Genomic DNA, 25,881 nt, shown 5'->3' on the forward strand with positions numbered 1-25,881 from the left:
AGCCCACTACTGTTTACCACCGGAGGGGCACAAAATGGAGGACTGGTCCGTCCACATGATGTGTGTGTGGAGCTGTATATGAGAGAGTGCTGATGGCTCAGATGACTATTGAAACCAGCTGGGCGTATGTACCGCCTATCAGCGCCGGACTAGAATGTGCACAGTCACTAAACCAACATCGTGCGGCGGCGTTGAGGTTGGAGTTCACGTTCGACAGAAGCCCGCGTTTATTTTTCTAACCGCGGAGGGGTGATAACGTTTCGCACCCGCGATCCTCGCGCTTTGCATTCCTGAACCGGCTGGTCTGCTCACATAAGGCTTCTTCAGCGGCTCCAGGTGAGCCGCGCTCTTTATAAACACCCGACTGACGTCGTTTTTCTTTTTTGGGGTTGGGTAATAAGAGGCCTAATTTACGAGCCTGGGGGGGGGGGAGCGCAGTGTTCTCCGTGAGCTCGGGGGAAGCCAAACGCACGGCGGGAGCCGACACTTGGATTTCCCCCGTCGAACGACGTCAAAACAAGCGAGTCTGTTATGGTTGTTGGCCGTGACTTATTCCTCGCCATCGCCGCCACCAGTCGGGTGCTGGGGCCCACCTCTGAAGCTGGGGCGAGGGGAAACGCCGGTGATTGTGGGTAATAAAAAGGCCAAGCGCGTATGAGGGAAAAAAAGATTTCTAAAATAGGTGGGGATTTGATTGATGCTGATGCTGCTTTGCAAGGGATGCGATTAAGTTTTAATTGCCCTGGTGCCCAGGTTCCCTTGGCTGTACTTGAGGTTTGTGGAGGGCGGGGGGAGGGGGGTGTTGTTTGTAGTGGCTTAATTGGCTCAACTGCTGCTGGCGAGGTTGTTTCAGAAGAGCCAGAATGGAGGTCCGTGGGGGGGGTGTTGAGTTTGCCTTGCTGTATTGACTTATTAGTCCTTCACTGCTGCCGCTGGAGAAGTAGAGCCGGAATGGCGGTTCAGGACGTTGTGGCGGAGCAGTGTCTGCCGGTTTCAGCTCTTAACTCCTCAATTTAAATCACGCATTGGCTGAAGAACACAACCTTGTTTCCGAGGACTGCACTACCTGCTGTTTGGATGGGGACCAAGGAAACCCTACAGACTCTGTGGCCTTTTAAACTTGAGGGTGACACCCCTGCTGTGCTCTTGGCTCTGTAACCTGCGTATTTGGGGTAATGGGGGGGGTGTGGGCAAGACCAAAGAGATGAATTAACCCCGATCACTCACCAGGCTGAAATGGTGTATGAAATGGGAATATTAAACACATATGACTGGAGCCACTAGAACATCAAGTTCTTAATAAAATAAATGGGCACCAAACTAGGAGCAATTATGTAAAAACATATAACCGTAAATGAAAACAAAAAGCCCAACATACAACCGTAAAACTACAGTGCCAAGTAGTTAGTAACAACCCTTAATAGCAGACTTGCGTCATCCTGAAGTGTATGAATGTGAAGTTAAATGTCGCTCTATAAATGTGGCATTGCTTTAATTCACATGTAATATTACCCTGGGGATGTGTGTCTCAAAGCGACGGTTGAATACATTTCTCACACATTTCGCTAAATCTTTGATAGATTTTGGGTGGATCACAAAGAGGCACAGGTTGTTTTGGTATTTGGTATTAACCGTTGAAAAAGGTGTGTAGCCTCTATCAGAATATGAAATACACAGATGAAAATAAGTATTGAAAATACATGACTACGCATGCGAATACCTTGTGTAGGTATTTCTGGATGAGATGTGTGTGATAAATGTGAGCATTCATACTTCAGTAATAAAGTGACAATGGAGGTGCATTTCTGTTCAAATGTACCCTAAAAGTGCAGGAATGTTCTCTTTCGGTACAAATGAGTATGTTTTCCAGGAAAAAAGAGTACAAATAAATGATATGCCAATTGCTGGTCCATTTTTATGCATTATAGTTATTTAGCTGACGCTTTTATCCAAAGTCACTTCCAGTTGATTCGACTAAACTAAGCAGGGGACAATCCCCTCTCGAGCTATGTGGGGTTAAGGGCCTTGCTCAAGGGCCCAGCAGCTGTGCAGATCCCATCGTGGCTACACTGGGGCTTGAACCACCAACCTTCCAGGTCCCAGTCATGCACCTTAGCCAGGTACACTTAGAAAGTACCACCCAAAGAGGTGTCTCGGTGGCGCAGCCTGTAGAGCACTGACCGCATGCTCGTTGCGAGCCGCGACGTCGGCGGTTCGAATCCGACCGTCCGTCATTTGTCGCATGTCTTCCCCTCTCTCTCTCGCTCCCATTCTTCCTGTCTCTCTATACTATATACTGTCCAATAAAAGCTGAAAAAAAAGGCCTAAAAAAAAAAAAATAATAAAATAAAGAAAGTACCTCCCGAGCGACAAGCATGCGTACCCTTTTTGGGCTCGATTCTAAAATGGCGGCCGCTCCCGCCCGCAGGTTCGTGACGCGCTTCATCGAGCTGGACGGGCTGACCTGCCTGCTGAACTTCCTGAGGAGCATGGACTTCGAGACGTCGGAGAGCCGCATCCACACCTCGGTCATCGGCTGCATCAAGGCCCTGATGAACAACTCCCAGGGCCGGGCGCACGTGCTGGCCCACCCCCAGAGCATCAACACCATCTCCCAGGTGGGCCCCGGTTAACCCCTTCGGATTATAACTCTTATAGAAATGACTACTCCACAGATCATCCGAAAGCAGCCCTTTCGCCCCTCTGAGCTGCGGACTGTACATTCCTCCCTGTGGACTTTCTAACCCCACCTTCAGTATATGGTAAATGGTAAATGTCTGCATTTGTATAACACCTTTATCCTGGCGTTATATACACTCACACACTCATCGCGACTGGCTGCCGTGCAAGGCACCAACCAGCTTGTCAGGAGCAATCAGTGTCTTGCTCAGGGCCACGTCGACACACTTCGACACACCCATAGGCCCGCCTTTTCATTTACGCCCCTATGTAAATAGTTAACAATAATAAATAGTATGAATATTCACAAAAAGTGCATTTCCCCAGAGTCTACGCCAGGACAACACCAAGACCAAGGTGGCGGTGCTGGAGATCCTGGGGGCCGTGTGCCTGGTGCCAGACGGACACAAGAAGGTTCTGCAGGCCATGGTGCACTACCAGAAGTACGCCGCTGAGAGGACCCGCTTCCAGGTAAGACCTGTCACCTGTCACCTGTCACCTGTCAACTGTGACCTGCGACCTGTGACCACGGCTCTGAACACACACCTTCAGCCTGGGGTGGGTCCTCCAGCCTCAATGGAGAAAGTGCTGTCTCAAGTGTCACACCATTTGAGCTGGCTGTCATTTTTTTTTGGGGGGGGGGGGGGGGGGGGGGGGGGGGTCGTTGGAAAAGATTCAATTAACCCAGCTAACGCATGTGTGAAGACATCACACACACACACACACACACACTCACACACACACACACACACACACACACTTAGTGTGTGCACTTAGACCCATCTGGGGAGTGGGAAGGCGGTAAAGAACATTCCATGTTCATGACTGATTTACTTATTTAAAAGCCACATCAACATTAATTCACTTGGCTTGTGAACCAACTTAATAGTTCCCCATATATGGACGTTGGTTCACGTCACAGTGTCCTGGAGCGTAATTTGACCCCTGATTTTACCCCCCTTCCTCCCCCCAGACGTTGCTGAATGAGCTGGACCGGAGCACGGGACGATACAGGGACGAGGTCAACCTGAAGACGGCCATCATGTCCTTCATCAATGCTGTGCTGAACGCTGGGGCCGGGGAGGTGAGCTTCACTACAGACCACTGACCACTGACCACTGACCACTGACTACTGACTACTGATCAATGACGACTGACCACTGCCTACTCACTACTGCCCAATGACTACTGACCACTGACAACTACTGACTACTGACCACTGACTACTGACTACTGATCAATGACGACTGACCACTGCCTACTCACTACTGCCCAATGACTACTGACCACTGACAACTACTGACTACTGACCACTATTCACTGACCATGAACTTCTCTCTGTGAAACTGCAGTGAACGGGTCAACTGTTGGCCTACATTCAATATCCAACTGCCATTTGTCAAAGAAATTGCAGTTTTTTGGCTGCTTTGCCAGCATCGTTTCTGGAGAGCCACAGGCTCTACTGACGGTCAGGGCCAACTACGTTTTCATTATAAAATCAGCGACAAACAAAAACCAGCTAAAGGGAGTTAAGTATGCATTTTAATTGACTAACAACAGAAACCAAAAGGTACTCTTCAGTACTTTCTCCAGGACCACTCCTGACCAACCAACTTGTTAGAAAGCTGCACTTCTGCCATTTTGTTCAGCTTGGTGGTGCACCGTAATAGGGCTTGTGCACTATTACATCATGTGTCAGTGACATCACACCCCTGCTCCTGTCCCGTAGGACAACCTGGAGTTCCGGCTCCACCTCAGGTACGAGTTCCTGATGCTCGGAATCCAGCCTGTGATTGACAAGCTGAGGGGACACGAGAACGCCACTCTGGACAGGTGAGACCCCTCTTTGGACAGGTGGGCGAGACAGTCCAAGTGAAACACAATACACAAGCTCTCATAAAGCACTGTTCATACAAGTGTCCCAGGGGGCTTTGCAAGATGATTAAAATGAAGGTATTTGACATCTACATGAGGGTGTCATTTTGCATTGGAAATTCTGGGGGTCTACTTAAAACCAGGTGAACGATGCTCTGTCACCTGATTTAATTAATCGACTGGTCATGGCCTGCACTGAAGACCGCGGGTAGTCGATCATTTGAATCAGGTGTTTTAATGTGGGTCTAAACAAAAAAGCCAGTACCAAGACCTACCCTCCTCAGGTAAGATTAGGAGCCTCCAACATAGAGGGTTCAGAGTGTTCTTGGTGACCATCACCTGCGTTGTCCCCACAGGCACTTGGACTTCTTTGAGATGGTGCGGAACGAGGATGACTCAGAGCTGGCCAAACGCTTCGACTTGGTGAGTGGACCATGTATCCCACCGACTCCTCACACTGAGTGAGTGGACCATGTATCCCACCAACTCCTCACACTGAGTGAGTGGACCATGTATCCCACCAACTCCTCACACTGAGTGAGTGGACCATGTATCCCACCAACTCCTCACACTGAGTGAGTGGACCATGTATCCCACCAACTCCTCACACTGAGTGAGTGGACCATGTATCCCACCAACTCCTCACACTGAGTGAGTGGACCATGTATCCCACCAACTCCTCACACTGAGTGAGTGGACCATGTATCCCACCGACTCCTCACACTGAGTGAGTGGACCATGTAGGGCCTGGACAAAATGGCCTACACAAGCCCTGGCTGGACTAGTTTAAGTTTCCAGAGACCTGTGTGTGAGGTGGTGTGTGTGTGTGTGTGTAAGGTGGTGTGTGTGAGGTGGTGTGTATGTGAGGCAGTGTGTGTGTGGAGTGTGTGTGAAGTGCTGTGAGGCAGTGTATGTGTGAGGCGGTGTGTGTGTGGGGGTGTGTGAGGTGGTCTGTGTGTGTGTGTGTGTGTGTGTGTGTGTGTGTGTGTGTGTGTGTGTGTGTGTGTGAGGCGGTGTGTGTGTGTGTGTGTGTGTGTGAGGAGGCGGAGATGCCTGTTCTAACCGCAGTCTCCTCCGCAGGTGCACGTGGACACGAAGAGTGCCGGCCAGATGTTTGAGCTGATCAAGAAGAAGCTGAACCACACGGAGGCTTACCCCTACCTGCTCTCCATTCTGCAGCACTGCCTCCAAATGCCCTATGAGTGTGAGTTCTATTACCCCCCGCCGCCCTGTTCTGTTACCCTTCACCTGCCATACTTTCCCTGTTCTATTGCGACTACGCATCGTTGTTCTATTACCCCTACCCCAGTTCCCTTATCCCTAAACCATGCTGTTTATTTCCCCTACCCCCCCTGTTCTATTACTCTTATCTACCCAGTTCTATTACCCCTTCTTGCCCTGTTCTGTACCTGACAGTCCTCCATATATACCAACTTCATCTAATTGCCCAAAGCAGTGCCTGGACTTGCAGACCTGCAGTGCTAGTGTGCCTGTTTGATCTCCATCCTCACACACTACCTCCAGACCTCTCTCTCTGTTCCCCCCCTCCCTCACTCCCTCACACCCCCGCTCTCCTTCATCTACCCCCCCCAGTTCATCAATCAGGAACTATTTAGTGGCTGTCAGATTTGGTTTATTTTACAGCGTGAAGGTCGGCTAAAAGTCGCCTTCTGGAATGTTCTCCACGCCGCCAGCATGAAAGAACAGAGGTGTCTCTGCCTCTCAATGCTCACACACACACACACACACACACACACACACCCACACACACACACACACACCCACACACACTCACACACACACACACACACACACCCACACACATACACACATACACACACACTCACACACACACACCCACACACACACATACACACACACACACACACACCCACACACACTCACACACACACTCACACACACACACTCACACTCACACACACACACTGCTTTCTTATCTCAGATGAAAAAGAAATGTAAAAAAAAAAGAAACTCTAGTAGCTGGAATGAATTATGGATTTTCCCTGAATGTCAGTCTTTGTGTTGAAGTCTGACCTTGGAGATCTCAAGGTCAGATAGTCTGTTTGCCCCCAGCTGGGTTTTGAAGTGCATTGCGATAAAATGGAAATTGAGGAAGAGGAAGGTTTGAGGCAGGGATGAGGATTCATGAAAGAAAGAAGAATGAGGATTCATGAAATACCGAACGGGAGGTGCTATCCTTTGCAGCTTCCATCCCGTGAATGCGGAGTAGGGATTGCTCATTCTAGGCCCAGCCACAATATCGTTTTGTGAAAATGAATTATCCCATCGCTAGTTTCGTTAGCCGTGTGTGAGTGATGCTGACATCTCTGTCATTGATGTTGATCCTAGGGGAGAAAACATCAACACCCTGCCCCCCCCTCCCCCAAACTTCAAACATTTAGGATTAAAAAAAACAGCAGGTTTTTGTAATAGGATGTTTTGACTTGATTAGAGCAAATTCTAATGTCTAATTCATAGTCTGTCAAGCTACATGGAAGAACATATGTACATTCCGCATTCGTAAGCTGGTACTGTTGGCTTGCACAACATGACAAATCTTGGCCTCACTCATCATTAGATACGCCTGCCAGCAGTTCCTCCGTAAGGCTCTCCTGCTGTGGAAAGTTCCAGACAGGCTAACGCTCAGCATTGCCCCCCCCCCCCCCCCCTCAGATAAGCGCGGGGGAGGCAGCCTGCAGCAGTGGCAGCTGCTTGACCGGATCCTGCAGCAGATCGTCCTGCAGGACGAGAAGGGCGACGACCCGGACGTGGCCCCGCTGGACAACTTCAGCGTCAAGAGCATCATCCGCATGTGAGCGCCGCGTGACCCCCCGACCTCTCACCCCTGACCCCTGACCCCTGACCCCTAACCCCACCAAACACACACACACCTGTCCCACCTCCACCTGACGCACAGGAGCTGACACCTCACTAGCTTTGTCGCGGCTCTTTATGCACTCTCAGAAGGAAGCGATTCCGAAAAGGAACCCTGCGATTCCATAGAAGAACCCTGCCTTGTTCAAGGGTTCTTTATTCTTTATTGAGCAAAATGGTTCTTTGGGAGCTTTCATACTTCACTCCGATGAAGTACATTTATCCAATGCGCTGTACAATTGATGCTTCTCATTCACCGATTCGTACACACACTCACACACCAATGGCGATTGGCTGCCATGCAAGGCACCAACCAGCTCGTCAGGAGCATTTTGGGGTTGGGTGTCTTGCACAGGGACACTTCGACACACCCATTCCGAAAAGGAACCCTGTGATTCCATTGAAGAACCCTGCCTAGTTCAGTTCAGTTTTATTAAGCAAAATGGTTCTTTGTCTGGGAGTTTTCACACGTCTCACCTATGAAATGAAGTGGCTTGTCCCCGTAGGGAAACAAGTGTTCCTCTATGGAGACAAGCCAACAACCACATTTTTTCTAATACTGACACCACTATCGTAAATTTTAGTCTTTGTCTCATGGGTCTTGAGGCATCTTCCTTGACAGTGGCACTTTGCCTATCACAAGCTCCAGTCGTGCTTATTTAAACCCGTTAAAAACACTTTTTTTAAGTCGTTTTGGCTTAAAGTGTCTGCCAAGTCATTAAATTGTAGGCCTACATTTTAAATCATATTATCTTTTAGCTTTAGGTAGTAATGGGCGATGAAGGCTTGATGGTACCCAAAATGGTTGGTGCTGTAGTGTAATGTCAATGCCTCTCTTTTGATACTTGATTTCAACCAATCATATATCTCTACAACAGAAAGCTATGTTTTCTGAGTAGTTCTTGTGTCAAGGACAGTGACCTGCAAATCTACCTTTTATGTGATTTGTGGTTCATGCCCCATTCTCCCCACTCTAGCTTGGCTTTATTGCTTAGCAAATCATATTTTAAAAGGCCAACTATTTTATCTTTTTGTTAAATATATTTTAAATTGCCGTCGTGATTTTATTTTTATTTTTAGGTTATTTATATCGTAAGAAGCCTTGGGGAGCAGAGACACTGTGGAAGTGGATCTCTGATCTAGCTACTGAGGGTGAACATGATTAATGGTTTTTGAAGCCAATCCTCAAACGCTGGAGTAGTGGAGAGTGAAGCATCCGCTAATGAGGTGGATGTGAACTGATCAAAGGCAGCCCCGGCATCAAAGGGAAGAACCGGGATGTTCCCGTCTTCCAGGTTTGCACAGAAAAAAAGAAAACAAACTTGGAGAAAACACGGTCAAAAAAGAAAGAGAAAAGGCAGCGCTGGCTACAGAAACGCCAGAAACCTACAGAAGCTAGCGTCCATGCTGTGGGGAATGCGGTCTCCCGCAGGGTTAGTGCTGCGAAAGGATGTAGTGGAAGCCGTGTTGCTGTAGCTATAAAAAAGCGTGTCGCGCACCGGGGGTGTTTAAAAAACAGCAGCCGTTATTTTTCCGCCGCGAGCGAAGCCGCATCTGCAGCGCGCTGTGAGGTGAATTCGTATGAAAAACAGAGCCCGCGATCAAAGCAGCCGCCCCTGACAGCGTCAGCCTCGCGGCTTGAGAGGAGCTGCCGCTAATTCAGCCGCGCAAGACGGTTCTCCCCGTTCCGTACGTCTGTTTATTATTACTGCAAGCGAGTGATACCGAAACAGCGAACGTGGGTATGAATCATTCATTAGGCAGAGAGAACATTCAGAGAGTGTAAAAACAAAAAAAACTAATTATAATAATAATAATACTATTTCCATTTTAGCTTGTGTGCTTTGTTTTGGTGCGTCTTGATTTATTCATAGGATTGTCTGGGACACGGCTCTATTATGTGCGTTAGCTGTGTGTTCGTGCCTTAGACATCAGTAGTTGCTAAGACACTTGCAACTAAACCCGGAGAAAGATATATCAAAAGCAGGAGGCTATTTCTGTTAAGATGCGTGTATTTCGTGTTGTTTGTCTCTACCATCTCTCATCCATGAGAAAATAAATAAATTGTATTAATGACTAGATTGTTGAGACTGAAGTTGGCCGAGTGCCTTCAAGCCAGTTGTTAGCCAGTTCATGACAGCCATTTTAATCTAGAGTTTTTGCACTTAAACATGAAGTATGAAGTTCATCTCCATAGCCAGCCTCTACCACTGCCTGTTCCAACTGCATTGTGGGATTGAAATGGACACTGTTTCCCCTCCATTGTGTGGAGTCGGGCTGTGAATATAATGTCTTATTTTTCATTCTCCTGCCAAATTGCACGAGGAAAAGTGTTTAAACGGTGAAAACATTCCCCTCAATTAGCCGATGGCTAAAAATGTTCCATTAACTACTAGAAATGATTGTCAGTTAATGCGCTATTAATGGTTCTGTGGTGACCTGTGGTCTAAGACTAGACATTAAAAACAAAATGGATCCACTGTCATAAATCAAATCTGCCAAAATTACAGGGACTCCAGACCCTCACACTGAAAATGATACTACAATGCCCTTGGGTTTGTGAAAGATCAGTTGCATTTGAATATAGACTTCTTCTTTGGTTTTTTAATGACAGACTCTATCTTGTGTCTCCCATCTTTTCCAACTCTAGCTGGGGAACCCAGTGTGCTTCCAGGTCTTCAATTATAAATTATCCATTATCTCCCATAATATAATACAATATAATATAATATAATAAAATATAATCTTTTAACATTCTGAATACAGAATGCAGCTGTAACAAAATGTGACATTTTGGCTTACTCATCCAGTGTGGTGCTTTGCATCTAAATAATTAACATGTCCTGAATATAATGAAATAACAACTGAAAGAGGAGGAACTGATTCATTCTGACGGGTGTTTGTACTGATACCAGCAGCAATGCTAACATGGTTTAACTCAGCTGTTGGTTTGTTGAGTGTTCTGAACACGTTGTCTAACTGCACGACAGGCTGGTGAACGAGAACGAGGTCAGGCAGTGGAGGGACCAGGCGGAGAAGTTCAGGAAAGGTGAGTCTGTGTCCTTACCGAGGTGTTGCCCCCTGCTGGTGGGTGGAGGAAACGGCATGCTAGCGGTTTGTTCTGTGTCTGTTTTGCAGTTATGACCCGAGTCTCCATCTTGGGTTTTACTGCCAATGCGGTCAAGTAATGTCCCATTATAACCAGTACTGTCCCTATTCTGAACTCTGTGTGCAAGTCCCTTTTGTGTACTGTTCTGTGAGCAAGTGGTTTTGCGTCTGTATATCTATGTGTGTGTATGTGTGTATGGAGTTGTGTGTATATGTGGTGTGGGGTAAGTGTGTGTGAGTGTGTGTATATGTATATGTATATGTGTGAGTGTGTGTGTGTGTATATGTATATGTGTGTGAGTGTGTGTGTATAAGTGTGTGTGTGTATATGTGTGTGTATGTGTGTATATGTATATGTGTGTGTGTGTGTGAGAGAGAGTGTGTGTAATAAGTGTGTGTGTGTGTGTGTGAGAGAGTGTGTGTATAAGTGTGTGTGTGTGTGTATATGTATATATGTGTGTGTGAGTGTGTGTGTGTGTGTGTCTGTGGTGTGTGTGTGTGTGTATAAGTGTGTGTATAAGTGTGTGTGTGTGTATAAGTGTGTGTATAAGTGTGTGTGTATGTGTGTGTGTCTGTGGTGTGTGTGTGTGTGTGTGTGTGTGTGTGTGTGTGTGTGTATGTGTGTGTGTGTGTGTGTGTATAAGTGTGTGTGTGTGTGTGTGTGTGTGTGTGTGTGTGTGTATGTGTGTGTGTGTGTGTGTGTGTATGCGCTCACCGCTCCCCCTCTCTCCTCAGAGCATGCTGAGCTGCTGTCTCGGCTGGAGCGGAAGGAGCGGGAGTGCGACACGAAGACGCAGGAGAAGGACGACATGATGAGGACGCTCAACAAGATGAAGGACAAGCTGCAGAAGGAGGGGGTGGAGCTACGCAGCGCCCGCGAGCGAGTCTGCGACCTGTCCTCCCGCGTCACAGACCTCTCAGTGAGCACGCTCAGATCTACTGCTCCTGTGTGTGTGTGTGTGTGTCAGATCGACTGCTCCTGTGTGTGTGTGTCTGTGTGTGTCTGTCTGTATCAGATCTACTGCTCCTGTGTGTGTGTGTGTGTGTGTGTGTGTCTGTCTGTCTATCTGTCTGTCTGTCTGTCTGTCTGTATCAGATCTACTGCTCCTGTGTGTGTGTGTGTGTGTGTGTGTGTGTGTGTGTGTGTGTCAGATCGACTGCTCCTGTGTGTGTCTGTCTGTCTGTCTGTATCAGATCTACTGCTCCTGTGTGTGTCTGTCTGTATCAGATCTACTGCTCCTGTGTGTGTGTCTGTCTCTCTCTGTGTGTGTCTGCCTGCCTGACTGTCTGTCTGTATGTATCTCTGTCTGTCTGTCTGTATGTGTGTGTGTTTGTCTGTGTGTCTGTTAGTTTCTTTCTACAGTTGTCAGATATATTAATTGTAATAATTGTAATTGCAATTAGTGATTGTAATTGTAATTGTGTAATTAGTATCATTGCATTTTTAAATGTGTGTCTCCCTCTTCCTCTGCCAGCAGGGCGGCAGTGTTCCATTCCCCCCTCCGCCCCCCCCTCCAGGAGACCCCCTGGCCCCTCTCCCCCCCGCCACGATGGGTGGCTTCCCCCCTCCTCCTCCCCCGCTCCCCTTCGCCTGCCCGCCCCCTCCCCCGCCCCCTCCTCCCCCGGGAGGCCCGCCCCCTCCGCCCGGCGCTCCGCCCCTGTTCGGTTCGGGGATCCCGCCCCCTCCGGGCCCCCCCGGGCCCCCGGCGTTCAGCACGGCCGCCTCCCAGCGCCGAAAGTCCATTCCCCAGCCCTCGCACCCGCTCAAGTCCTTCAACTGGGCCAAGCTGGGCGAGGTGAGTCGAGACCTATACGCCACCAAGACCCCCTCCGTTCCACCACCGCGTGCCGTCTGGCGCCTCCCCCTCGCCACACACCTGCACCTCTCGCTCACGACTGCTCTCTGTCCGGGCCCCACGGTGGTGGAATGACCTCCCGGTGGACGTCAGAACGGCAGAGTCTCTGACCACTTTCAAACGCAGACTGAAGACTCATCTCTTCAGGCTGCACCTTTCCCTACCTAACTCACCACCGTGATTAGCCTTGTATATGCCATAGACTATAATGGCACTTATATAGTTAGATATAGATATTTTTGTGTTTTGTATTAGCTGTTGTATTGTTGTACTCGGGGTATTCTAGCTGCCAACCGAGGTATGCTAGTTTGGAAGTTGATGTATTCTTCAAGGGTTCCGATTGTGTCTGTATGGTCACGCTAGGACTCGGAACCGTACTGTCCTCTTGGGTCCTCTTCACACTTGTTCCTGTGTTCGATCTGCACTTCATTGTACGTCGCTCTGGATAAGAGCGTCTGCTAAATGCCTTGTAATGTAATGTAGTGTAATGAGTGTCCCACTCCCTGCTGCGTGTTCTCCGCTGGAGCCCGGGTCTCCCGGTTCACACCGCCCCATAAACTACCCCGCTGGATTAGCCTGTACACTTACATAATCTATATTTACTACACGCTCTCGGAAAAAAGAAGGCTTGTCTCCGTAGAGGAACCGTTTTTAGTTCTTTATGGAACCCTCTATCATAGGGGTGAAGTGTGAAAACTCCCAGTCACAGAAGTATTTTGCCTGGAAAAAAAAATCACAGTGTACCTTTTGACACTTAAGTTGTGTGCATTATATTCTAAATATATGGACTTTTTTTTAGAAAATTCTACGATAAATATATTTTGCAGCAGTGGATTTCTGGAAAAACATACTGCAATATGTGAATGTGACAGTAATGACACAGTACGTTTTGAAGTACGGCAACGTCTTTTCTGATCTGGAAAATATGTTTATTGCCAGTATGGGTAGGCAAGCTGAATGACAAGTTAATGTACTAAATGTCCCTGTTTAATGATAACAAAGAAACACATCAATAAGTATATATACTACATTTTTCTAATGTTCATAATGTAGTCATGTCTGTACAAGGTTGTTGTGAACAATCCATATTTTGTAAGTCAACACCATGTAACTTTGCCCGACCTTCATGGATTTATTGGGGAAATGTGTTTGTGGGATCGAATTATGGTTTAATTGGTTAAGTGGCTCGGATTAATCCCATGTTACATCCGCCCGTCTTCTCAGAACAAGATCACGGGCACCATTTGGCACGACATCGATGACCTGCGGGCCTTCAAGATCCTGGACCTGAAGGACATCGAGAAGATGTTCTCAGCCTACCAGAGACAGCAGGTACAAAGGGCCTGGAGCCACAGAGAAACGGGGGACCATAGCACCGGGTCTTAGGCCCACTCTCAGTCAAGGCCGGTTCATAGTTAGGCGATGTGTGATCGGCCCGATGGATATCATTCATTGTCGCCAACATTTCATTGTCACTCAACTTTGATTTTAAATGCTATTACTCATAAAAAAGTATAAACACGTAAACGATAGGAACACATTGCCGAAGTGGAGTCAATTTATGAAAGCTAGCTGATGACACTTCACTGAAGATAATTGTAGGAGATGAGAACGTTCAACAGTAATGTTGAGACGGTGACGGGGTCAAAGTTCAATACTGTTTTTGTGTCGGCGAGGATGACGAATCATCCGTCCCTTCAGTATAAACCGAAAATCGTTGCGACTGACCACCGTGGCCAATCAACAATCATACATCACCGAACTATTGACTGGCCTTAATTCTGAAGGGATTACAAGCGCCATCTGTGCTGTTGTAGTCCCATGCAGTTATTATGATTTATTACAGTATAAATAATTCAATTTTTAGTTTGTCATAGGGAATGGCTGTGTAGTATAATAGTGTGGGAACTGTTAGAGGTAGCCAGTTCAAATCACAGGAGGGGCGCTAACCTTATACCCTTGATCACGGTACTTAACTGTAATTGCTTCAGTAAGTATCGAGCAGAATAAATTGATAGCGCATACCTAATGTAGGCTGTGTAAATTGCTTGGGGTAAGAGTCAACCGAGCAAATACATGATATCATTGTGAGGAAAGTCATGATGAAGCCCCATTCGAGTACTGCTGACTGTGCATTTTGCTGCAGTGCTGATCTTTGTGGTTTGCTTATTTGTACTTATGTATCTTTTTTTTGACTGATGATCTCGCCGTTTGTTTTTTGCAATGGGAATGATTCCTTGTGAAACGGTGCATTGAAGAGCAATGTGTTTCTGTGTGTGTGCGCCTGGGGGTGGGGTGGTGGATACAGAGCTTCAGTAGACGCTAAAAAGCCTGGCTGAAGTGTTAGCACGTTAGCGGCTGCTCTTCCTTAGACGGCTGGCCCTCTTGAAGCATGCTGAGTTAGCGGCAGAGCTGTAGAGAGGGGCTGGCTGGCCCCACCGGCTCACGGGACGTCACACTGCTGCAGTCATGCGGTCACATCATCAGAAAAAATTACAAAACCCGCAAAGATTGTGTATTTGGTTCCACGATGTTCCATATTTAAAAACTCGATGGCCTGGATTTACTCAAGTCTGCCCTTCATTTTGACCTACAATTTAATGAAAATGTTAATTTTATTATTAAAGTTGCAAATGTAGTTTGCCGATATCTACAGTCATCATGTCAAAGTCACACTTCTTGGTAAAACAAAATCAAGAACAAGTACTGACTGAATCCAGGCCAATGTTTATATAGTGTAGGTAGCATTAGATGATGATGATGATGATGATGATGTTGACGTTGAGATTGATGATGATGGTGATGGTGGTGATGATGATGATGATTATATTGAGATTGATGATGATGATGATGACAGTGATGAAGACAGCGCTGATGATGTTGAGCCGGTGAATATTTGGGGGAAGCCAGCCCCTGTGTAGTCGTAGGCAAAGCCCTGTGTTGGTAGGCTGTGCTTCCTGAGTCATTAACCTGCATGTCTCTCAATGTCTCTGTTTCCTCTGTGCTGTTCGGCTGGCTGTGCAGGAGATGCTCACTAACCAATCCTTCAGGCAGGTGAGTGCTGCGCTCCTGCGTTACCGGGGTTACCTGGGTTACCTGCATTACCGGGGTTACCTGGGCTACCTGCGTTACCTGGGTTACCTGGGTTACCTGCGCACCCTACCCTGTGGTTCCGCAGGCTGTGTACTGAACACGCACACATCGTGAAAAATAAGGCACTTCCACACGATGTGGAAGATATAGCTATGTAGCCAAAGTATGAACTACCCCCTTAGTGTTTAGATTAGAATAAAGTTCATTGGCCATGAGAATGCTTCTGGAGAAAAGAGTGTCACCACAATCAGAAGCAAGGCCTTGCAGCTCCCATGTGATTTACAAAGACATGTCACATGATCACATGGACGCTGTATGACCTTGCTGCTAATTGGCTGTCTCAGATAAACAGTGGCCTGAATTTCCCTGAATTGTTCATTCTTGAGTGCGTGACTCTTCCAAATGCTTGAGTTTAAGTTTGAGTTTGAGATTGACATTGACATTGAGATTGATCTTGATCTTGAGTTTAAATTTGAATTTGATGGCAGCCCCAATCTTCTTTTTTTTGCTAGATATATCCCAAACTGAATCACATAATTAATATCCAAATGAAATATGTAATATAAAAAAGGGTTATAGGGGATAATGTTGGGACTCTGGGACTCTGGTAGCTGGTGGACTCCAGCTCTGGTTCTGACGTTGGGTTCTGCCTCCTCTACCTGCAGAAAGAGTCGGGCTCCATGGACGATATCTACCTGAGCACCCGCAAGGTGAAGGAGCTGTCAGTCATCGACGGCCGGCGTGCGCAGAACTGCGTCATCCTCCTCTCCAAGTGAGTCCCCCCCCCCCCCCCCCGCTGAGCCCCTCAAACTCACCGGTTTCTGAGTCTGTAGTATATTATGTATTACTTCAGTGGTAACTGTCATTGCTTGGATGCAATGGATTACTAGGATCGTGAAAGATTAATCGAATTTTACTTTTGTGAAATAATTTGTTCCTCTTCAAGGTGAGCAATTAGAGTTTTCCCTTCATTGTAGATAGTTCTTTTTTTTTTTATTGCTGCTATTGGAGAACTGTGAGGAGGGAATAGTGATGGAGAGGCAGAAGAGTTTGTGCTGAACGCATTTATCGGGCGGGGATCGAACAACACGAGCGAGCGGTCAGGTCGAGTGATGAACAGCGTGTCAGAGTGACTTTAGAGCAGGAAGGGGTCAGGAAATATGGCCGTAATCAGGGCCCAGTCGATGGGAGATGACCGGGGGTGTGATTGGGGCGGTGCTGAGGTCGGGATTGGGTCGATGAGGTCCATGTGACACAGTCACAGTCTCATTGATCAGCGTGTGTGCAGCGATCAGAATGACAGCTGAAACTGCTCCCTCAGGAGCACTGTGTGTGTGTGTGTGTTTGTGTGTGTGTGTGTGTGTGTGTGTGTGTGTGTGTGTGTGTGTGCGTGTGTGTGTTTACTGTGTGTGCACGATTTGTTGTCTTTGTTTCTGCAAATCCGTGTTCATAGACCTTTCTACACAAGTTAAGGCCATCAGATTTTAGCACTGATTCTTTAGTGAGCAACATTTAACAAACATTTAGCAAACGTTCCCACATTGCAGTATTGGAGTTGCACATCAATATCCTGAACATGAATTTAGTACCTGGACTATATTACAGAACCTGGAAGTGACTGATACTACTAGTATTCAGATTTTTAAATATGTAATCCCTTTGCTAACTGTAACATCAGTAGATCACAGGTTAAAGCTAGTAACCATGAGGTAGTGTGAGTCAGTGTTTACTCTGACGCCCGGTGTCTGGTGTTTTTGTTTCTCCTTTCGCAGGTTGAAAATGAGCAACGAGGAGATCAGACGGGCGATCCTGGAGATGGACGAGAGAGAAGAGCTGGCCAAGGACATGCTGGAGCAGGTCTGTCTGTGTATAACTGTGTTATAACCAGTCTAATGTTGGGCCTGTGGGAGTATAGCTGTGTTATAACCAGTCTAATGTTGGGCCTATCTGTGTATAACTGTGTTATAACCAATCTAATGTTGGGCCTGTGGGAGTATAGCTGTGTTATAACCAGTCTGAGCTTTGGCCTGAAGGAGTATAACAGCATTATAACAAGTGTTTCATCTGGATAATGATGGAGTATAACTGTGTTATAACCAGTATGATTTTGGGCCTGAATGAGTATTAACAGTGTTATAAACTATGTTTGAGTTGGACAATGAAAGCGTATAACTGTGCTATAAGCTGTCTCTGATTTGGGGCGGTGAGAGAGGGTAACCGTTGCGCTCTTTTTGGGGCCGCACAGCTGCTTAAATTCGTCCCGGAGAAGAGCGACGTCGACCTGCTGGAGGAGCACAAACACGAGCTGGAGCGCATGGCCAGGGCCGACCGCTTCCTGTTCGAGATGAGCCGGTGAGACAGGAAGCGCCTGGCCGTCGGCCAATGGGAGAGCTCCTTCTCCCCGAGGGCAGTGCTGTCGGCCAATAACCTTTTCCCGGGGGTCGCTGATTTTAGCCAATAACACGCTCCAAGCAGAAGGGACTTGGCAGAGATTGAATTCAGGTTACCTCGAGCACTGCCTGGATCAGTTTAAATTTCCCCTCCGATCAATGAGTGTCTAGAGTATTACCAGGACTTAGCTGACCCCAGATCAGTGGCTGTCAGCCAATAGGAGATTACCTTTTCCTTAGGGCAGTGATTTAAGCCAATTAACTTCTCCTGAGGGCGGCGTTTCCAGCCAATAACGCACTCCAGGCAGACGGAACTTGGCAGAGGCCGAATCTAGGCTACCTTGAGCGCTGCCTCTGGATCAGTTCAAACCTCCCTCGGATCAAAGAGAGTCTAGAGTATTACGTGGGCTTAGCTGACCCCAGATCAGTTTCTGGGTACTGAGCCAGACAGTGCCGAGAGCCAAATCCGTCACGTTGACCCTTCACTATTACACTAACTCTAAATAAAGGAAAAGCTAGTGCATCACACAGTAATGTGATATTTTATACATAATACAGCCTTTTTTTTTATAATGAGGAGTTTGTAGATATAAGGGTTAGGGTAATAACAATGATGACAGAGGAGCAGTCTAATTTATCTTTGGACCATTTTCTTGACGCACCAGCTTAATACAAACGAAGAGACAGTCGTAGTTAATGTTTCCCTCTCGTGTGTGAGGTACGTTTTATTTCCCAAAAGGTCGGCTCGGTTCAAGAGGGTGTGCGGTTGCCCGAAAAACACTCAACCGTTCACTCCCATCCCCTCCTGGGCCAGCTCTTTGTACTGCACTTAATAATTAAAGGGGTCTTTTTTTTTCCATTTCATGAAATATTAGTCTTTTTTTTTTTTTTTACTCAGCAATTGCTTTGGTCTCTGCGATGCTCTGGGGGCATCATTACTGCCTTTTGTGTAACTCGGTACGCTTTGAAACATCCCCACCACCGCCACCCCCGCATCATACCGAAGGGGGTCTCCGTGCGTTTAATATGATTATCCTGAAATGACTGGAGGTTGCGGTGGCCTGTTAGCTGATGAAAGGGCTGCAGTGGGAGAGGTTTTTTGATTTCTCTCGCCCCCCCCCCCCCCCCCCTCCACGACTCATCTTCCTCGTCCTCCCCTGATAGATTCATCATTGCAGCGTAGTCAGCGAGTATTTGGACAGTGGTACAATTTCTGTTCTTTTGGCTCTGTGCTCCAGCACACATTGGATTGGAAATCAAACAATGAATAATGAGGTTCAAGTGCAGACTGTCACCTTCAGTTTGAGGGTGTTTACTTTCATGTTGGGTGATCCGTGTAGCAATTACATCCCTTTGTATACATCGTCGCCCCATTTTACTGGACCAAAAGTAATTGGACAATTGGCTTCTCAGCTGCTGCTCATTAGTCTGGTGTATTCAATCGCTTCCATAGTGCAGGCATAAAGAAAACTTTCAGTATCTTGTCTTGACTCTAGGCCTTTGATTGCCTTTGGAGTCTGTTATTGGCCGTTTGTCAGTACGAGGACCAGAGTTGTGCCAGTGAAAGTAAAGGAAACCATTATGAGGCTGAGAAATAATAATAATAAAAAAAACAGTCAGAGACACAAGAGAAACACAATAGGCTTTCAGTTCCGGCTGTTTGACGCTGTGTTAGCTCCTGACTCTGGGCTGACCCCAGTGGATGGACTCCCTCCACAGTCGGGTTCCTCCTGAGAGTTCTTCCCATCAGGGAGTTTTTTTCTCGCCACAAAGTGTTTTGTTTTTCTCGCTGGGAAAAACCTCACTTCCCACCGGGGAAACCCTGACTTTGCTTCGCTCGCTGGTGTTTTTTTTTCGTAGGACGGGGGCAGTTCAAACACTGTCTTGTCCCAAATTTTCTCGTTTCCTGTTTTTCGTGTAAAGTGTCTCTGTGAGTTTGTCTCTGCAAAGGGCGCTGTAAAAATAAATTGAAAGTGAACCGAATTGAACCTCTTCTTCTCCACCGCTTCTCCTCTGCTTCCCCTCCTCCTCTTCTTCTCTTCCTCCTCTCCTCCTCTCCTCTTCCTCTCCTTCTCCCCCTCTTCTCCCCCCCTCCGTCCCGCAGGATCGATCACTACCAGCAGAGGCTGCAGGCCCTGTTCTTCAAGAAGAAGTTCGCCGAGCGGCTCGCGGAGGCCAAACCCAAGGCCGACGGTAAGCTTGCGCTGATCCCGGATCAGTTCGGCCCTTTTAGCCCGCAATGGCTGCGGTCAGGATACGGTTATGAGAAACCTGATCCTGCATCAGTCCCCCCCCCCCCCCCGACTCGGATCGAGCTGTGTGAATTTGTGAATATGTACCCCCGGATCCTAGATCTGTGGCCTGCCTAGGAACTCCTTTGCACCTGGCGTTAACGTGCGTCTGGGGTGATCGGACTGTATCCGGATAGCGCAGTAAAAAGTGCAGTTTTAAAGGTACCCATTACATTACAGTTATTTTAGCTGGTGCTTTTATTCAAAGCGACTTACATTTGACTAGACTAACAATCCCCCCTGAAGTTGTGGGGTTAAGGGACTTGCTCAAGGGCCCAACAGCTGCACTGATCTTATCGTGGCCACACTTGGGGCTTGAACCACCAACCCTCTGGGTCCCAGTCAAGCACCTTAGCCACTAGGCGATACTAGGCTGCATAGCATTGAGGACAGGCTGTGATCTGATCACCCAAACCACCTCTAGTCAATTTAGCCAGGGCTACATTGTGACCGCATCGAACATGAGTGTCAATGCAAATCTGTTTTCAATCCACCTGCAACAAGTTCCGTAACCAGAAAAGTGTGTTCAAGTAGCTTCACGGATGGCCAACGTTTATCTTTCAAGGCACCGTTTTTATTGCAGAAATAACACCGTAACGGAAGCCTCCAACAGGTCAGTTATGGTCTCTTTCAAGGGACTCATGCACAGGGGAGAGGAGGACGTTGTGTGCGTGGTTGTCTCGAATCATGACGGTGGAGATGTATATTAATGTCAGGTGTAAATGTAATCCAGCTCAATCATATCGAGGTACAGTCTGGATGCGAGACGCAGGATGACGGCAGGTGCAAAGGGTACGAGACAGTTTTATGAGTTCGTGAATACGGACTCTCATCCTCGATCGGAGTGCGGGACAGGTTTATGAATTTACGGACACGGACGGCGATCATCGATCAGAGCCGCGTCTATGAGACGGTTTTATGAACCAGAACCAGGCAGCGAGGCGGAGAATGCAGCCAGGGGACCTGGGTTTGATCTGTACACCGCCGGCTCATTTCAGCACAATGGGAAGAGCTGGCCAGGCTCACAGTGTAGCACTGTGTAACATGAGCCCCGCAGAGCGCCAGCTAACCCCAAACCCAGGCAGACGGGGGCTTTTGGCTGCACGCTTAATTCGGCCAAACAGAAAGTATTCCAGTAGCACTTTCCCACAACACAGACTGTCTCTGGTGTGTGTGTGTGTGTGTGTGTGTGTGTCAGTGTGTGTGTGTGTGTGTCAGTGTGTGCAGGCATGCGTCTGTGTATGTGCTTGTGTGTCAGTATATGTATGGCTGTGGGTGTATGGGTTTGTGGGTCAGTATATGTATGGCTGTGTGGGTGTATGTGTTTGTGGGTCAGCATATGTATGATGTGTGGGTGTACGTGTTTGTGGGTCAGTATATGTATGGATGTGTGGGTGTATGTGTTTGTCGGTCAGTATATGTATGGCTGTGTGGGTGTATGTGTTTGTGGGTCAGTATATGTATGGCTGTGTGGGTGTATGTGTTTGTGTGTCAGTATATGTATGGATGCGTCTGGGTATGTGTTTGTGGGTCAGTATATGTATGGATGTGTGGGTGTATGTGTCCATCATGTTCAATAGGCCCCGTACTCTAAATCCTCCAGTGAAAATAAAGAATGGGGTTACCAGGGTAGCTGTTTTGGAAAGCTGGCAAATGTTAAGAGGGGAGAGTCGTTCTCATAAACACCACATAGTTCTCAGAGCTGGGACTCTCTCCAAGCAGAGGGCAGTGTGTGTGTGTGTGTGTGTGTGTGTGCGTACAGTATGTGTGTGTGTGCATGTGAATATGTTTGTGTGCTTTTGTGTATCTGTGCATGCGTGCGTGTGTGTATATATTTGCATACATATATATGTGTGCATGTGTGTGTGTGTGTGTGTGTGTGTGTGAGAGAGAGTGTATGCGTGCACGTACGTGCATCCGTGCATGCCTGTGTGTGTGTGTGTGTGTGTGTGTGTGGCTACGGCTCTAACACACTCAGACAGGTGTTTCCTTTTTCCTCTCCCATGCCCAGTACTGGCTGGTATTTCCAGATTGTTCATTCATTCATGGCTCTGGCCAGCCTGGTCGTTTGGAAACTCTCCCTACCCCTCCCTACCCCCCCCCCCCAAACCCCCTCACACACACCCCAGGAGAGAGCCCCACCCAGCCCCGTCCGGCAGGGGCTCAAAAGCTTTGCGGTGACGTTTTACTGGGCTATTCTAATAGCTGCTCCGCTCGAACAACCGCAGAGTGTACTAAGCGCAGAACAGCATCACATCTCCATGCAGTCATGCTAGCCTTGCCGTGACTCTAGATGGAGAATGATCCCACATCTCTAGTTATGTGTGGGGAGAGGGGGAAGGACTGCCATTACGTGCCCCAGTGAGTCTTCTTCTGCCACATCCCCACACGACTCCTCTCAGTGCGTCTGAGGCCCGTCTGAGGCCCGTCTGAGGGCTGTCTACGCCGGGCGGGGGTCGAGGAGCGCCAGTAGGCACGCGAGGGAAACGAGACGTGTGGAAGTGGGGTGTTAACGCGATCAGACAGCGGTAACGAGTCGTTAGGGCGGAGCGTGCGTGCCTCACCATCCACGAGCTCCCGCTCGTGTCAGGATGTTAGCCCACAGGGATAGGGGCGGGTGCAGGTGCCGTCTTCCTGCGTGCTGATTGGACGATTCCTTCCCGCGGCCCCCTACCGATTGGTTCTTCCGCAGGAGCCGACCACCCTGTCTCGTGATTGACACTCTGTACACTCTCAGAAAAAATGGTTCCAAACGGAAGAACCCTAGAAGAACTCTATCTAGTTAAAGGGTTCTTTGTCGGCTAAAATGTTTTTTGTTTTTTTTAGCTTTCACACTTCACATCTATGATAGAGGGTTCCTCTGTGGAGACGAGCCAAATAACCTTTTTTCCAAGAAAGCATCATTGGCATTATGCTTCAGGTTTAGCTGCTGCTCAGATTAGTTTTGATGGTCGCCAGACCCGATATGTGAGAAAGAGGCGTTTAGCGAGTCCGTGTAACGTGTGTGTGTTTGATTCATACAATATGTGTGTGCTCAGTCGCGGTCACGTCCAGTACAGGGTTTCCTGAGACGGAAAAGTGTGAGTGCCCTTCCTCTAGGAGAGCAGTTTTAAAACAAGAAAAGGCGGCGGCGTGCGTTCCTGTAGTTGTTTCAGGATCTTACCCCCCCACCCCCACCTCCAGCCCCCAAAAAATTCCGGCCCCAGGAATACCGCAGCTCGGGCGGAGTGAATTCCGGGTCAGGTCTGGTTCTCCCGGTTCCTCCCGCAGTCTGAGGAATTTCCCCGTCGAGTATCGTGTTCTTTGTTCTCTCCCTCCGCTCGTAACACCCCCCCCCTCCCTCCCCTCCATTTTGTAAGAGTAAGCGCGGCTGTCACTGCGTGTTGGGCCAGTGTTTCTCTCCACACCCCGGTCCCTCGCCGGGGCATATCCGTCTCGGTCCTGTGGGCAAACTGTGGTCACGGTCCGTGTGGAGGAACAGGGCGGTTCAGCCCGGGTCTGTGTCAGCTCTGTGTCAGCTCTGTGTCAGCTCTGTGTTTGTTCGTGCAGCAGGGCTGCTGAGGTCACACAGTAAGATCCCCAGAGCTCCACTGTGACTGCAGAGATGCTGCACACCTGTGGGTGTTCAAGGCTAAGGTCCACTTACTGGCCTGCAGAGTGTCCTTCGTGTAATAAAATCCCTGTTTCTCTCTCCCTCTCTCTCCTTCTGGCTGCTCTCTCCCTCTTTCCCCCCTCTCTCTCCCCTCTCTCTCTCCCTCAGCCATCCTGTGCGCGTCTCGGGAGGTGATGAGGAGTAAGCGTTTGACCCAGACCCTGGAGGTGGTCCTGGCCTTCGGGAACTTCATGAACAAGGGCCAGCGGGGGAACGCCTCCGGCTTCAAGGTGTCCAGCCTCAACAAGATCGCAGACACCAAGTCCAGCATCGACAGGTCAGAGGTCACCAGGGGGTCAAAGGGCAAGGGGAGCGGGGAAGGGCGTGGAGGTGTACCGTTCAGGTTTTAGACTGCAGTAGATGTGCAGAACATTAAGGTGTGTGTGTGTGTGTGTGCTCCACAGGAACATCACCATGCTGCATTACCTGATTATGATCTTTGAGAAGAACTACCCCGATATCCTGCGCATCCAGGAGGACCTGCACAGCGTACCTGAGGCAGCCAAAGTCAAGTGAGTGACAGACGAGCTACCTGCCTCTACCTGCCCCCTACCTGCCCCTACCTGCCCCTACCTGCCCCTACCTGCCCCCTACCTGCCCCCTACCTGTCCCTACCTGCCCTTCCCTGACCTTACCTGACCTTACCTGCCCCCTACCTGCCCTTCCCTGACCTTACCTGCCCCAGCCTGTACCTACCTGCCCTTCCCTGACCTTACCTGCCCCTACCTGCCCTTCCCTGACCTTACCTGCCCCAGCCTGTACCTACCTGCCCTTCCCTGACCTTACCTGCCCCAGCCTGTACCTACCTGCCCCAGCCTGTACCTACCTGCCCCTACCTGCCCCTACCTGCCCCCTACCTGTCCCTACCTTCCCTGACCTTACCTGCCCCAGCCTGTACCTACCTGCCCTTCCCTGACCTTACCTGCCCCAGCCTGTACCTACCTGCCCTTCCCTGACCTTACCTGCCCCAGCCTGTACCTACCTGCCCCCCCTACCTGTCCTCATCTGCCCATAGCTGTCCCTACCTGCCCCAGCCTGTACCTACCTACCTGTTTTTCTGGTTTGCCCTCACTGAGGAGGCCACCTGCAGTGACACATAAAGCTGATTTGAGCAGTGAGGTGATGTATTGCCCTTTCAGGACTGCACACTGCAGCCCTACAGGGGCGCGTAGGAGTTATTTATATTTATCCCACTCTCCTTGCTGGACTTGTGGTTCATCTGTTTGCGTAGCTCACTGTGTTTCTGTCTCTTTCAGTCTCTCCGAGCTGGAGAAGGAGGTCTTCAACATCAAGAGCGGACTCAAGGCTTTAGAGGCAGTGAGTAATCAATGTTCTGCCTTCTAACCAATCAGTGCGCAGTGCACTCTCTTCCCAACCAATCACATGGACAGGTCATCCCAGGCTGTTTTGTCAAGACTCATTGCGACCAATTAACCTCTGTTCTGATTGGCTGGCTAGCTCCAGCGAACTGAACGGCAAGCAAAAGTTGATACTTTTTACGGTATCCTTATCGCACCTTCAACTCATTCACAATCCACGCAGTGAGGGAGGTGCCATTCTCCACAATGCGGGGAGATATTGCACATTGCCCCCAGCCACCCTCAGTTCTGGCACAGCTCTGTACACTCAGGCACGCAGCCCTGCTGCCAGTGAATGAAGAGACTGTTTGTGACTCCACGCCAGTTGGCACGGAGGACGGGTGAGACATGAGAGCCTCTCTCTAAGACTGTGAACGAGCTCCTCATCTCCCCCCCCCCCCCACTCCTGCAGAGTGGTATGGCCCCAGTGAACTAGCTCCTCACCCCCCCCCCCCCCCCTGCAGAGTGGTATGGCCCAGTGAACTAGCTCCTCACCACCCCACCCCCCCTCCTGCAGAGTGGTATGGCCCCAGTGAACCAGCTCCTCACCCCCCCCCCCCCCCTCCTGCAGAGTGGTATGGCCCCAGTGAACTAGCTCCTCACCCCGCCCCCCCCTCCTGCAGAGTGGTATGGCCCAGTGCCCAGCCTGTTTCTATCTAGTTACTGTTGGTGACATCATCCTGT

General features: G+C 48.8%; 1 protein-coding gene across 7 annotated transcripts in view; it reads left to right on the forward strand.

Moving 5' to 3' along the window:
• The window catches only part of daam2 (dishevelled associated activator of morphogenesis 2), a 156,274-nt gene that overhangs the window by 118,375 nt on the left and 12,018 nt on the right, over positions 1-25,881 (forward strand). For 4 of the 7 annotated variants that reach the window (XM_061260835.1, XM_061260826.1, XM_061260843.1 and 1 more), the window contains 19 exons: positions 2,429-2,618; positions 3,007-3,150; positions 3,653-3,763; positions 4,409-4,512; positions 4,911-4,977; positions 5,635-5,758; positions 7,249-7,387; positions 10,440-10,498; positions 11,293-11,477; positions 12,033-12,353; positions 13,638-13,745; positions 15,438-15,467; positions 16,172-16,278; positions 17,279-17,363; positions 17,752-17,858; positions 20,001-20,089; positions 23,948-24,116; positions 24,244-24,351; positions 25,096-25,156. In XM_061260835.1, the coding sequence (XP_061116819.1) occupies positions 2,429-2,618; positions 3,007-3,150; positions 3,653-3,763; positions 4,409-4,512; positions 4,911-4,977; positions 5,635-5,758; positions 7,249-7,387; positions 10,440-10,498; positions 11,293-11,477; positions 12,033-12,353; positions 13,638-13,745; positions 15,438-15,467; positions 16,172-16,278; positions 17,279-17,363; positions 17,752-17,858; positions 20,001-20,089; positions 23,948-24,116; positions 24,244-24,351; positions 25,096-25,156 (2,308 nt within the window). The remainder of the gene's footprint in view (positions 1-2,428; positions 2,619-3,006; positions 3,151-3,652; positions 3,764-4,408; positions 4,513-4,910; positions 4,978-5,634; positions 5,759-7,248; positions 7,388-10,439; positions 10,499-11,292; positions 11,478-12,032; positions 12,354-13,637; positions 13,746-15,437; positions 15,468-16,171; positions 16,279-17,278; positions 17,364-17,751; positions 17,859-20,000; positions 20,090-23,947; positions 24,117-24,243; positions 24,352-25,095; positions 25,157-25,881) is intronic. The other 3 variants (XM_061260862.1, XM_061260869.1, XM_061260877.1) reach the window with 3 other exon arrangements.

Source organism: Conger conger, chromosome 1 (assembly GCF_963514075.1).
Source record: "Conger conger chromosome 1, fConCon1.1, whole genome shotgun sequence".
Lineage (NCBI taxonomy): Eukaryota > Metazoa > Chordata > Actinopteri > Anguilliformes > Congridae > Conger > Conger conger.